The sequence below is a fragment of the Eptatretus burgeri genome, chromosome 2 (genome assembly GCF_056783735.1).
Source record: "Eptatretus burgeri isolate ZD-2024b chromosome 2, Ebu_testis_v1, whole genome shotgun sequence".
NCBI lineage: Eukaryota > Metazoa > Chordata > Myxini > Myxiniformes > Myxinidae > Eptatretus > Eptatretus burgeri.
In genome coordinates, this window is record NC_140962.1 from 80,322,274 (window position 1) to 80,336,062 (window position 13,789).

Consider the following 13,789-nt stretch of genomic DNA (forward strand, 5'->3'; position numbering starts at 1 on the left):
TGACCCTCCCACACTCTTCTTGCACAAGAAGCTGCATAAAGCAACCCAAGAAGACCAATAAAGCAACCCAAGAAGATCATGTATATATGCACGATGCTGTTTCAAACCCTTCCCAGAGCTCCTCAACAACTACAAAAAGACGTTCTCACACAGGACACATGAGAATCCCAATACTGCACACCCACTCAGCTACCGGACCGGTTTCATCGCTTATTGGTGCATCATCAGTGATAGCACAGACAGCAATGCATACAAATGAGGCTCCATTTAACCAATTGACCAACAGAAGTGCTCAAGACAGCCGACTAAATCAAAGTGACAAAGTGCCATGTAAATTGGCATAATCATTACAATGGCAAAAAAGATTGGTGTGTGTAGTTTGTATTTGAAATTCAACCACTACGAGTACAAGTATATAAAAGCATACAACCTTGTGACCATCGTGAAAATGGGACTTCAAAATGTGACACATGAGGAACTCAATTTTGGGCAGAAAGCTTTCAGCTCACTTGTCCTATGACAGATAACATGGGGCAGTGGTAATTACATTTTTTAAACACTGTTCAGGTTCCATAATAAATGTTTGTGGTGAAAACAATTTGGGTCTTCATCACACCCCCAAGGGAGCACAACGAAAAAAAAAAATGCCTAAATGTTGCTATAAAATAAAAACAAATAAATAGATGAGATCAATTTAAAAAGTTAGATACACCGAATCAGCAGAGTGAGATTTGAACATTATGACTTCCTATGTTGTTAACCATTCATAAGCAAAACACGTTTTTAACACACAACTACTAAAACTACCATGCATGTGCTTTCCCCTCACCAGCCAGCTGGTAAGCCATTTCAAAGATCAAATTACCAGGTGGTTAACAGCAATCAGAGTTATGTTCACTGCAGCATCACATTTCCAACTCGGACCTTATGAAATAACCATCCTTCAATACACAACATAGTGACAAAATTAGGTATCACACAGAAACCCCATTAATCTTTAAGGAAAAAAAAAACAACTAATAATAATAATAATAATAATAATAATAAGTCGGCACACCTGTTCATGAAAACCATTAACGGTGATATTTTTGTTTTATAAACTTGTTTCGCATATCGTCCTTTCAACAAATTTATAACATTTCATCAAGGTGCCTCTGAATGTTCTCAAAAGAATCTTCGCCCAAGTAATCCATCATTCCCAACTCCCACTTCTTCCGGCGTGCCTCCTCATGCTCATCAGCAGTCTCCTCTTTCTCCATTTCAATATTTCCTACTGGTAGGTCCTGGTCTTTCCGGAGCAGAAGTTCCTCGTGCTCGTCCTGCTCCTGGTCTTTCCGGAGCGGAAGATCCTCGTGCTCGTCCTGGTCCGGGTCTTTCTGGAGCGGAAGATCCTCGTGCTCGTCCTGGTCTTTCTGGAGCGGAAGATCCTCGTGCTCGTCCTGGTCTTTCTGGAGCGGAAGATCCTCGTGCTGGTCCTGGTCTTTCTGGAGCGGAAGATCCTCGTGCTCGTCCTGGTCTTTCTGGAGCGGAAGATCCTCGTGCTCGTCCTGGTCTTTCTGGAGCGGAAGATCCTCGTGCTCGTCCTGGTCTTTCTGGAGCGGAAGATCCTCGTGCTCGTCCTGGTCTTTCTGGAGCGGAAGATCCTCGTGCTCGTCCTGGTCTTTCTGGAGTGGAAGATCGTTGTGCTCGTCCGGGTCCCGGTCTTTCCAGAGCGGATGATCCTTGTGCTCATCCTGGTCCGGGTCTTTCCGGAGCAGAAGATCCTCGTGCTCGTCCTGGTCTTTCTGGAGCAGAAGATCCTCGTGCTCGTCCGGGTCCCGGTCTTTCCAGAGTGGATGATCCTCGTGCTCGTACTGGTCTTTCCGGAGCGGAAGATCATCGAGTGTGTCGTGGTCTCTCTGGAGTGGAAGATCCTCGTGCTCGTCCGGGTCCCGGTCTTTCCAGAGTGGATGATCCTCGTGCTCGTACTGGTCTTTCCGGAGCGGAAGATCCTCATGTGCGTCCTGGTCTCTCCGGAGCGGAAGATGCTCGTGTTCATCCAGGACCTGGTATTTTCGGGGCGGAAGATGCTCGTGCTCGTCCTGGACCTGGTCTTTCCGGGGTGGAAGATGCTCGTGCTCGTCTTGGACCTGGTCCTGGTACTTCCGGAGTGAAAGATGCTCATACTCATTCTGGTCCTGGTCCTTCCGGGGCGGAAGATGCTCATGCTCGTCTTGGTCTTTCCCGAGCAGAAGATCCTCGTGCCAGTCCTGATCTTCCTGGAGCAGAAGACCCTCATCCTGGCCTTTCCGGAGTGGTAGATCCTCAATCCCTCCTGCAAACCTCACCATCTTACTTTTGTCTCTTTCTTCCCAGAGACTATCCTTTGCCTTTTGCTTTCCCTCTCTTGCTGAAGCTCGAGCCTGCAAAAGATAACAGATAAAATAAGAAAAAAAAGAAGAAAAGAAAAAACAAAACATGCAATTCAGTCATATCATAAAATAATTTTATGATAATAAGTGTGAAAATAAGAGACTAACTAGGGTAAGAAGGGCTTAAGAGAATATGCAAGCAAGCAGTTTGATTGATTGCACAAACATGCTTAGAGGAAGAACCTATCTTAAGCACCTTTTATGACAGGATGAAGAAAACAAAAGTTAACGGCACAAACATAATTACTTACTTTGAAATAATTTATTTTATTCGAAATAAAGCATTCATTTTTGGAGATAAGATAATTTTTAATAGGCAAAGAACCAGTCCTTAGGAACGAGTTAACTCCCCCACTTCTGTGGCGTATTTTATGACCTGCAATTCCGGCTTCCAGCAGGTGGTGCGATAGCGTACACATTCACAGACAGAATTGGGGTGCTCCACTAGACTGAACCCCCAAAACTGAATTTTTTGCTGCATGAAACCATCCTCTGCACATCCGAGTAGAAGCACCAGCTTTCAACTCATTCCGTCCAACGGTTCAAGAGGGCAGAGAAGTCAAACAAACAAAAAAAGAATGGAAAATTATATATATATATATATATATATATATATATATATATATATATATATATATATATATATATATTTTGTTACGGGGCCGGGGGTCGGCAGCTGCCAACCGACCACTCTGACGGAGCCGCAAGTCGAGTTGGCCCGACCGATCGCCCAGAATATAGATCGTCGCCTGGATAAGTCCGAGTCGGCGGGTCCTTGTACAAGAACCGAAATATGCCAATGGGCAGATCACGTGGGGTAGGGTCGATTGCCAATCTTCAATGTACCTAAATACCCACGTGATCCAACCACCGGGGTATTCCACCCTCGACGGAACTCGTACGGGACAAACCGCCAAGGCGAGCCTGTCCCGTGCGGCTTAATCGCCGAGAACCGTCGGTCCAAATGTCCCCCTTTTATGGCAAACCAATGGCTTTCTAACCCCCAACACACGAAATGCTCAGTCAATGAAAGAATCGACGTGACGAGCTGAAAACATTTAACAATTGGGGTATTTATTAATAATAATGGGGAACTCGGGAAGCACGTAAGAGCAGAACTATTCCGAATATACGAAATGCAATGCGAAGATTTACAGCACACAAAGCACTTAACAATTGCCTACTTATTAGACGGGCCCACGGACACACGTTCGCACACACACACACCCAAGAAATGGTGGCTGAGGCCTTTAATAACGAGCTCCAGCTCTGAGGACAGGTGAGCTGAAACCCAGAGCCTATCTCGAACCTCTCCACCTCGTGTGGTCTTCAAGTTGTTCGGACCCGGGCTCCAGCGAGAGCGAGCTGGATCTAATCGTTGTGAGCCGCGATCCTTCCCGAGCTCCCGCGAATCCCCCCGCGCTTCTCAACACGAGCTGGTGAGACGAGGTGCTGATCCTTCCCATCGATGCGCCGCTTCCCCGAGGAACCACCTCCAAGAAGAGGTCGATGAGTCATACCAAACCGGGAACCAAACGGAGAACAAAGAGCTCCACAAACCAAGAAAAAGAAGAAGCCACCACCCGTAGCTCGAGCCGAGCAACCGGCTCAACTCTCTCCCAAACAAAGCAGCTCTCCAAAAAGCCTACCAAGCCAAGCAGGACCCGAAGCTCTGCTGAACAACTCCTCTGCAGAAGCAAAAAGCTTCCGAAGGCCTCAACCCTAACCCAAGCCAAACAGGACCCGAAGGTCTGCTGAAAGACGCAGCCCTCAACTCCGAACACGAACAAAAGGAAGGATCTCCTCTTTATCCTTCTCCGCCCACTTCCCCTGCATGACTCATGCCCTCGTGATCCATCCCCCGCTCAACCACGGGTGGGAGGGAGTTGTTGACGTCATGAATCACGGGACAGAAGGGCTCTTCTTCCTCTTCGCAGAAGAGGGGGAGGGACGTCTCCATTGTGTTGGGATTGCTCTTTAACTATTAAATTAAATCACGCAGCACATCTAATCGATTTCTAAACATTTAAACAATGGAAGGTGAGCTATCTAGGGAACAAGCACTTATCAACATACAGTGGGGAGAAAAAGTATTTGATACACTGCCGATTTTGCAGGTTTTCCCACTTACAAAGCACGTAGAGGTCTGTAATTTTAATCATAGGTACACTTCAACTGTGAAAGACGGAATCTAAAACAAAAATCCTGAAAATCACATTGTATGATTATTAAATAATTAATTTGCATTTTATTGCATGAAATAAGTATTTGATAAATCAGAAAAACAGAACTTAATATTTGGTACAGAAACCTTTGTTTGCAATTACAGAGATCAGACGTTTCCTGTCGTTCTTAACCAGTTTTGCACAGACTGCAGCAGGGATTTTGGCCCACTCCTCCATACAGATCTTCTCCAGATCCTTCAGGTTTCAGGGCTGTCGCTGGGAACAGACTTTCAGCTCCCTCCAAAGATTTTCTATTGGGTTCAGGTCTGGAGACAAGCGAGGCCACTCCAGGACCTTGAGATGCTTCTTACGGAACCACTCCTTAGTTGCCCTGGCTGTGTGTTTCGGGTCGTTGTCATGCTGGAAGACCCAGCCACACCCCATCTTCAATGCTCTTGTTGAGTGAAGGAGGTTGTTGGCCAAGATCTCGCGATACATGGCCCCATCCATCCTCCCCTCAATACGGTGCAGTCGTCCTGTTCCCTTTGCAGAAAAGCATCCCCAAAGAATGATGTTTCCACCTCCATGCTTCACGGTTGGGATGGTGTTCTTGGGGTTGTACTCATCCTTCTTCTTCCTCCAAACACAGCGAGTGGAGTTTAAACCAAAAAGCTCTATTTTGGTCTCATCAGACCACATGACCTTCTCCCATTCCTCCTCTGGATCATCTCGATGGTCATTGGCAAACTTCAGATGGGCCTGGACATGCGCTGGCTTGAGCAGAGGGACCTTGCGTGCGCTGCAGGATTTTAATCCATGACGGCGTAGTGTGTTACTTATGGTTTTCTTTGATACTGTGGTCCCAGCTCTCTTCAGGTCATTGACCAGGTCCTGCCATGTAGTTCTGGGCTGATCCCTCACCTTTCTCATGATTATTTCTCATGATCTCATGATCCACGAGGTGAGATCTTGCATGGAGCCCCAGACCGAGGGAGATTGACTGTTTTCTTGAACTTCTTCCATTTTCAAATAATTGCGCCAACAGTTGTTGCCGTCTCACCAAGCTGCTTGCCTATTGTCCTGTAGCCCATCCCAGCCTTGTGCAAGTCTACAATTTTGTCCCTGATGTCCTTAGACAGCTCTCTGGTCTTGCCCATTGTGGAGAGGTTGGAGTCTGATTGATTGAGTGTGGACAGCTGCCTTTTATACAGATAACAAGTTCAAACAGGTGCAGTTAATACAGGTAATGAGTGGAGAATGGGAGGGCTTCTTAATGACAAAACTAACAGGTCTGTGAGAGCCGGAATTCTTTCTGGTTGGTAGGTGATCAAATACTTATTTCGTGCAATAAAATGCAAATTAATTATTTGAAAATCATACAATGTGATTTTCAGGATTCAGGAAATTTGGCTTTCCCAGGAAAGATCGTGGCAGATAGTGAGGTGCAGAAGCTTGAATGAAAGGATTTCTTCCAGAGGATTGTTAAGAAAGTATATGGGGGGGGAGGGCATTCCAAACGGTCCTTTCGGAGAGAACGTGAGAGTGAGAGATTTGTCAGGAGTGAAAAACATGTTTCATGAAGCAAAATGCAGAAAAAATATAACGGGCACTCAGGAGAGCGCATACCTTCGCCAATGCTACATTTTGCCCCCCCCCCCCAGAAACCGTTGATTGTGAGGGTATTTAATCCCATACCACATGTGTTATGATGGCTTAAAAACATTAAATTTCCTGCTGTTTGACACTGATTCACGTACATTGTACAATTTCTGTATGAACTCCCTGACCTTTTTGGGTGTCGGTGTCAAGTCAATCTGATGACAACTGGTCACATTATAAGAAATCAAATATTACACATCACAGGATAGGGAATTGAATTCTAAACATTTTGAATCTACTTACGTGCAAATTGTATAAGAATTGACCGCGTTATGATAATAAAGGTCGTTGACCCCCCTGACCTTTGACCCAAACCGCTAACAAAGGTAATGACGTCATTGTGTCATATCGTATATCACAAGATTGGGCATTGAATTCACAACATTTTGGCATTGGTTGCATGCAAATTGGATAAAAATCGACGGCACTATGGCAAAATGACGATTTTGACCTTTTCATGATCTTGACCTTTGTACTCTTAATTTTGTAATTGGTATTAGAGTGTGGGGACCAGAACATCCAACATTTTGGTGTTGGTTTCATGCAAATCGGATAAGAATTGACCGTGTTATGACTAAAACCGCACATTTTGCAATATCGTAACCCCCCCCCCGACCGTTGACTCCCAACCGCTAATAAGGGTTATTATGTCATTGTGTCATGTCACATATCACAAGATGGGGCATTGAATTCTGAACATTTTGGCATTAGTTGCATGCAAATTGGATACAAATTGACCGCGCTATGGTAAAAAGACGATTTTGACCTTTTCATGACCTTGACCTTTGACCCGATCGCTCCCAAAATCTAATCAAATGGTCCTCGGATAATAACCAATCATCCCACCAAATTTGCTGCGATTCAGTTCAATACTTTTGGAGTTATGAGAATAACAAACACACATATTCACAAATAAATAAATAAATAAATAAATACACAGCGATCAAAACATAACCTTCGCAACAAAGTTTGCGAAGGTAAAAAAATCCTTGAAGAAAACCTGCTGCACCTTGCCAGAAAGCTGAAATTGGGATGGGAGTTCACCTTTCAACATGACAACCCGAAGCACACAACCAAAGCTTCACTGGAGGGGCTAAGGAACATAAAGATAAATGTCCTTGAGCGGCCCAATCAGAGCCCTGACCTAAATCCAATCGAAAATCTGTGGCATCACTTGAAGACTGCTGTCCATAAATGCTCCCTATGCAACTTGACTGAGCTTGAACAGTTTTGTGCAGAAGAATGGGAAAATGCTGCCTAATAAAGGTGTGCAAAGTTGGTATAGTTCTATCCCCACAGACTCAGAGCTGCAATTGCTGTCAAAGGTGCTTCCACCAAGTATATCGGGGGGGGTGGGGGGACACTTATCCAACCAAGATATTCTAGTTATGTATTGTTAATTAATTTTCTGAAATTTGTCGAATTTTTCACTTAGAAATTGCAGGTTATAATGTGTAAATAAAGGTGGTAAAAGTCTGATTTAATGTAATTTAATTCCAGGCTGAAAGGCAACAAAAGGTGAAAAATTTGAAAGTAGACTTTCTATCGGCACGTTATATATAGTAAGATTCACCACGGTGACATTTGGGTCCACTCAAATTAGGTGCATTTTCTAAACATGTTCTAAACAGTATTTAACCACACAAAAGCAATGTTCAGTTTGTATTGTAATTATAAAAAATAAATAAAATAAAAAAACACATGCAAACATCTGTGCTCTTTGAACCAACCCTGAGTGCACAAACATGTAGAGGCAGAACACAAAAACACCAGCCATGAGTGCTCAATTACAAAAAAATAATTAAAAAAAGTTTATGAACAAGTCAATTATCTGTATTATGTAAGTATGTAAGTAACAAAAAAACCATGGCTGGCCCGATCTCACCAAATTTGACATAAGTCTTGGTAGAACCTATGATTAGGTCATAGGCATAAGGACCCCCTCCCCTCTACCGCGAGGTGGTGGAAACAGACTTACTACTTTCACCCGATCACCAAATTTCGCACGTGTCAGTAGTACCCAGTCAGGTCATGGGCACAAACCTTGCCTCTGAGGGACGGCGGAAGGGGGTGTTGACTTGCTAATTCTCCCAAAAGGAGTGGGTGTTTCTCGTGTTCACAAATGAAAAGTAATGTACTTAATTATGGACGAAATACGTCATTATAGATACAAGTATGGTATGTGATGGAGCTTTTGCAATGATAAATGAAGGGACAGAAGAAAATGATTTGGAGGTGACTTTTGAAGCGTCAACAAAGTTCAGTTTAGGCAGATATTATTGGTAAGAAAAAAATATATATAATGACCGTTTTTACAGCCATTTTTCCCTGCTGTGCAGGGGTTGGGATTTTTCTTGAGGCAATGTTTTATGGCCGGATGCCCTTCCTGACGCCAACCCTGGTCGCCTCTGATGACACACAGGGATCCAGATATTATTGGTAAGAAGGCCAACAGAATTGTTGGATTCATATAATAATCAGAGACTTTTTTTTTTGAACTTGGAAAGAGAAGTTATGGTTACATTGTAGAAAACACTTAAAATATTGTAATGCGTGTCTGGTGCAATACCAAAAAACAAATAAACAAGCAGTCATAGACTGGTACTTAAGAAATCGTCAACTTGACCTCTGACCTTGTCTAATAAAAGCTGTCTCTAGAGAAGGTAGCGACGCAAACCAGAAGTTTCTACGATGATTCTGTACCAAGCCATCAAAAATCGAATGTTTGACCTCACTGTGACCTTGACCTTTGACCGATTTTGACCAAAATCTAATCAGCACGAGCCCTCACCCTCCTGAATCACGTGGTGTAATTTGACATTGCTTCTTCATTTCTCGAGTTATCGTGCCTACAAACAAACAAACACACAAACACATGACGTAAGTCATCAATATACTTACGAAATCTTTAGATTTCGTAAGTAAAAATTGAGAAAGGAAAGCAAAGAGTGACTAAGGGAGTTGCAGGCTTGTCTGAGTTGGCATACGAAGACCACCTGAGAATCCTCAAGTTGCCATTCCTGTGTTCACAAAGGCTGTCAGAGCAGATATGCTTCAAGTGTGCAAGATCTTGAATGGTATAAACAGGATTTTACATTTCAGTTTAATGAGGGTTGTACGAGATGTCATGCATAGAAAATATTTAAGCTTGAGGTAAGACAGAGTGAAAGAAAATGTCTATTATATACAAGGGTCTAGGCTCATGAAGGAACTAAACGACAAAGGGAAACAGGTTCATAAACTACGAAAGGTTATGGGGAGGGCATTGATATGCATAGGGAGTAGTGAGGAAGGTAGGAATATCAAAAACAAATGTAAATGGCCCCGATAGGAACGTAAGAAGGATAGAATCAGCTTGTGTGGAAGAGATATTGTAGATGTGAATGTATGAGCACAGAAGGGAGTGATGGGCTGCACACTTGAAACATGGAAGTAAAGTGTATTATAAGACAATGGACACGGAGACAATTCTACAATTGGTGGATTAATTTGAAGGTAAAGGTTGAGCAAGTGAGGGTTTGTTGGACAGGTTATACACAATTTGGGTTAAAATGTATGAATGTGACTTGCATTGTGAGTTTTCTTTTAGGAAGTGTCACCATCAATGAATAAACACAAAAACATCAGAGGATTTCTTTAAAAAAAAATGTAGAAAACACTTAAAAATAGCCTAACAGCTAACAGCTTACTGTGAATGTGGATGCTGAAGGTCCAGCTGCTTTGGAGTCCAGATGATCCAAAAGAGATGGGGAAATGAAGTGGGTGGGAGAAACGCGGGCAGGTAAAGAGAATGCAAGTGTGCGAGGAGCGCAAGGGGAGCATACATATGGAGTGCAGGAGGGTGTAGAAAGTGCAATGGATTCAGGTAAACAGCAAGGTGTTGCAGAGCAAGAAGTCAGGAGGTGGGGAAATTGAGAAGATGGATAGTGTGTGATAAAAGCAGCTTGTTTTGACTCCGTTGGCTGGAGGAAGACAGTCACATCCTTAAATTACAAGGTGAAGACAGTAAGAGGAAAAAAAAAATTAGGGAAAAATACGAATATCAATGGAAGACAAAAGTAAGTGAGAAAAATTGTGAATAAAGATTCACACAATTATATATTGAAATGTGCAATCCAAGGAAACATACCAGTCCGTCTATTCCTGCTGCTTCTAGCAGAGGTTGCACCTTGCTGCGAAAGAGGTGCCACCAGTCACGCAAACAGCCTTCTTGTGCCCCCACAGGCATTGGGGATTCAGCAAGGGTCGTACACCATGCCGATTGTCCTTTTCCTCCAAAAGGCTCCTCACCCCCCAACCAAGCCAGCAACCCACCATCAGGGCAATGGAAATGCCAAGGTTTCGCCGCACCCAAGAAATGCACCACACGTACCGAGGAGCGAAACCTGAGAGAAAGAGATAACGGTGTAAGCAATGGCGGCTCGTCAGTAAAACACCACAGCATGGGCCACCGCTGTACCCAAAAATAAGCTATTTAAATTAATCTTGAACGCACAAATATTATACCAGCCCCCAAGAGGTCTTGTGATTCTAACAAAACCAAACGACCATAACAGCCTTGAATTTTCTGCAAGTGATGGTGTCCAGACAAACGCTCACGTCCATAGAACATTTGTGAAGAATCACCGATGGATACCGTTGAATAATTTTGCTACTTGCAAAATGAATCGGGCTTTTTAATTCATCATCGGAAATATCTTGCATCGTCTATGGATACTTCACATGTCCCATGTACTAAAAATATAAAACCCCGTTCTAATATTCATTTTTCTCCTTATTCACATTTTATAAAAGAAATTAAAAATACTACCTTGTACATCATCTATTATTAAAAAGAGAAGCAGTGTGTGCATGTGTGCATGTGTGCGTGTGATGCTTTATTCTAAAGGGTTACTGATGTCATTGAATAATTAAAATGATATACCACTGGAAAGCTAATAATCGATTTACTTGGTTGGAAAGCCAATACAGTAAACGCTCAGATGACATCACGGATTGGAATATCGCAGTTTGGACCAGTCACAGGTAATCTCTCTACGTACCGTTTTAATTATTGCGGGGGTTCATTTCGACCAATCGGTTTTTCAGCTGAGTTGCGATGGTTATCGCGCACCATGAGCCTTTTGTTGTTTCACTGTTAATAATGGAATGGAAAAGTACAAAATGAGACACAATTTAAGTGATTCTTTTAATTTTATTTATTTCGCCGTTTTACAGAACTGGGAACAATATATTTAAAGAAAATAGCCCCGAGTGGGCAATCATCTATTGAGGTGGTCATTCAGACCTCTGCTGCTTCCAAAATATGGGAAATATCACTGACGTTAGACTGGCTGGCGCCAATTTGGAGGAACCCCATTGCAGGTCCCCATGATCCAAAATCAAATAAAAATAAAAAAATCTAAGACCGAGCATTCCGGTAGGAGAAGGGCTGTATGAGGTTTCAAATTAATCAGTTGGTAAATAATGGATGAGTAGGATCTGAAGTTTTAGGAGGTGATCACAACACCCCCCCCCCAAAAAAAGTTAATGGACGACCAGACGGACGGACGGACAGAGACATCCAGACATTACTACCCATTAAATAAGTTAATCTCTTCAAGAATAGAGTTGAGATAACCTAATAAATACATCAAGTTACAAAGTAAAAGGATTTACAAGATTGATAGTGGAGGAATACTAGGGGCTTCAAACAAATTACAGAAGGGAGGGGGCAATCTTTAATCCGCTTCTGAACATTTAATCTGCTTCAACACGGCAGAAGACATCGTCGTAAAGCCAACATACGTATTTTGCATGTTTATTACCTACGCCATCGAAGGTGAAGGAGGTTACGTTTTTACCCCTTTCTGTCTGTTTGTTTGCGTGCAGGATATCTCTAAAAGTTGTGGACGGATTCGGATGAAATTTGATGAGCAGGTTGGTTGTGTGACAAAGACAAACCGATTAGACTTTGGTCAAGATCCGGATACTAACATTTTTTAAGTGAGAGGGCCAACAATTATATATATATATATATACACATATATACTGTATATGTATATATCACGATATCTCAATAAGTTGTGGACGGATTTGGATGAAACCTGGTGGACATGTTGGGTATATGACAAGGAAGAACTGATTAAATTTTGGTGAAGATCTGAATCTGGATCTAGATAAGAGAATTCTTTAATTTTTAAAGTGATTCTTCACCATTGAGTGAGAGGGCCAAAAGCAATACATTTCAAAAATGTGATGGGCCCGATAATGTTCTTGTGGATCAGGCATTACATGGTAGAGGTATGCGTTCTACTGAGTGCCCTTCTATTTTGGATTGTGACATGTTTATTTTTGGCTGCCGCTGACCTTCCTCTACATTTTCTCGAAGCCCAGGAACCTAACCCCATTATTCACACAAGAAAATGGTTTTAGCGACTACAGTTTTGAAAATTGTGGCATTTTCCAGGACAGTAAGTCACCCCTGTGATATTTAAGGGTTTACTGTGATCAATTTACTTGGTTGGAAAGCTAATAAACTATTTACTTGGGGGGAGGGGGGGGGAATAGTCTGTTTTTAACCCTTTGAATCCTATCGGCCATTTTACCGGCTGCTATTCAAACCTCCGTATAGCCGAGCGGCCCAATTTTTCTCAAGGGAGCCCAGGGTGGGAGAGCCGAAAGTCCAAGGAACTCTGGGTTCAAAGGGTTAAAATGATAAAAAAAATTCATGTTTTAAAAGCCCGTCTTTTTGGGAATGAAGAGGAAGAAGCAGCACCTAGAGTTTTAATGCAGTGAGTGGTTCCAATGGCGCAACATCAGGAACGCTTTAGAAGAAAGCGTGACAGATGGAAGGAGCCACAAAACATACTGTATACAGTTGTCCATAAAGTCCTTGTGCAACTTTGAACTTTTATAACTTTTGAAGGACAGATAATAGAAATAAACTGCAAATGGCATATGAAAGCATCCCTCTTGCTTTGTACACCAGTACTACTCAAAGCAATATTAAAAACAAAAATAAAGTACATGGAAGGAACACAAATAAAAATACCCACCATGACAACAGCAATATGCTCAGTCATGGAAGACAAAACTTCCAGGAGTTTAAATACAAATGTTTTATGTAGCAAGTGGCATTGGAATAAACCACAAGAATAATAATGAAACCTTGTTTGTTTTACGTTATTCCATTGAATATTTCAGTCATACATGTATACCTACAAGCAAAATATACAAGCTGAGCATGTTAGCCCACAGAACCAATCCAGGTTGTACCTTTTGCAGCATTATTCACTCGCTTCCGTCACGTGGAATAAGCCGCAATTAATAATTATCCTCGTTTTCATAAAAATTTGAAGTCAAAAAAAAATTATGCTCTCCACATACGAGGTGGATTTTTGGAGTAAAATAAACTTTTATTTTACGTGGGGAGGCAAATAAGTTTCCTCTCACCGATAAAATAACTCATGCGTCGTGCACTGGAATCGTTTACCGGAATCACCCTCGCTTGCGATGCATAACCAGAGAATTCACGACCCCTTATGTTTTCTGCGCATTTCTTTATTTCGGAGA

General features: G+C 42.5%; 1 protein-coding gene across 4 annotated transcripts in view; it reads right to left on the reverse strand.

Moving 5' to 3' along the window:
- Positions 1 to 365: 365 nt before the first annotated feature.
- The window catches only part of LOC147032402 (uncharacterized), a 29,079-nt gene continuing 15,655 nt past the window's right edge, over positions 366 to 13,789 (reverse strand). For 3 of the 4 annotated variants that reach the window (XM_085870005.1, XM_085870003.1, XM_085870004.1), the window contains exons 6-8: positions 10,365 to 10,620; positions 9,925 to 10,218; positions 366 to 2,402 (exon numbers count right to left, since the gene is read on the reverse strand). In XM_085870005.1, the coding sequence (XP_085726131.1) occupies positions 1,131 to 2,402; positions 9,925 to 10,218; positions 10,365 to 10,620 (1,822 nt within the window). In that variant the 3' untranslated portion in view covers positions 366 to 1,130. The remainder of the gene's footprint in view (positions 2,403 to 9,924; positions 10,219 to 10,364; positions 10,621 to 13,789) is intronic. The other variant, XM_085870006.1, reaches the window with a different exon arrangement.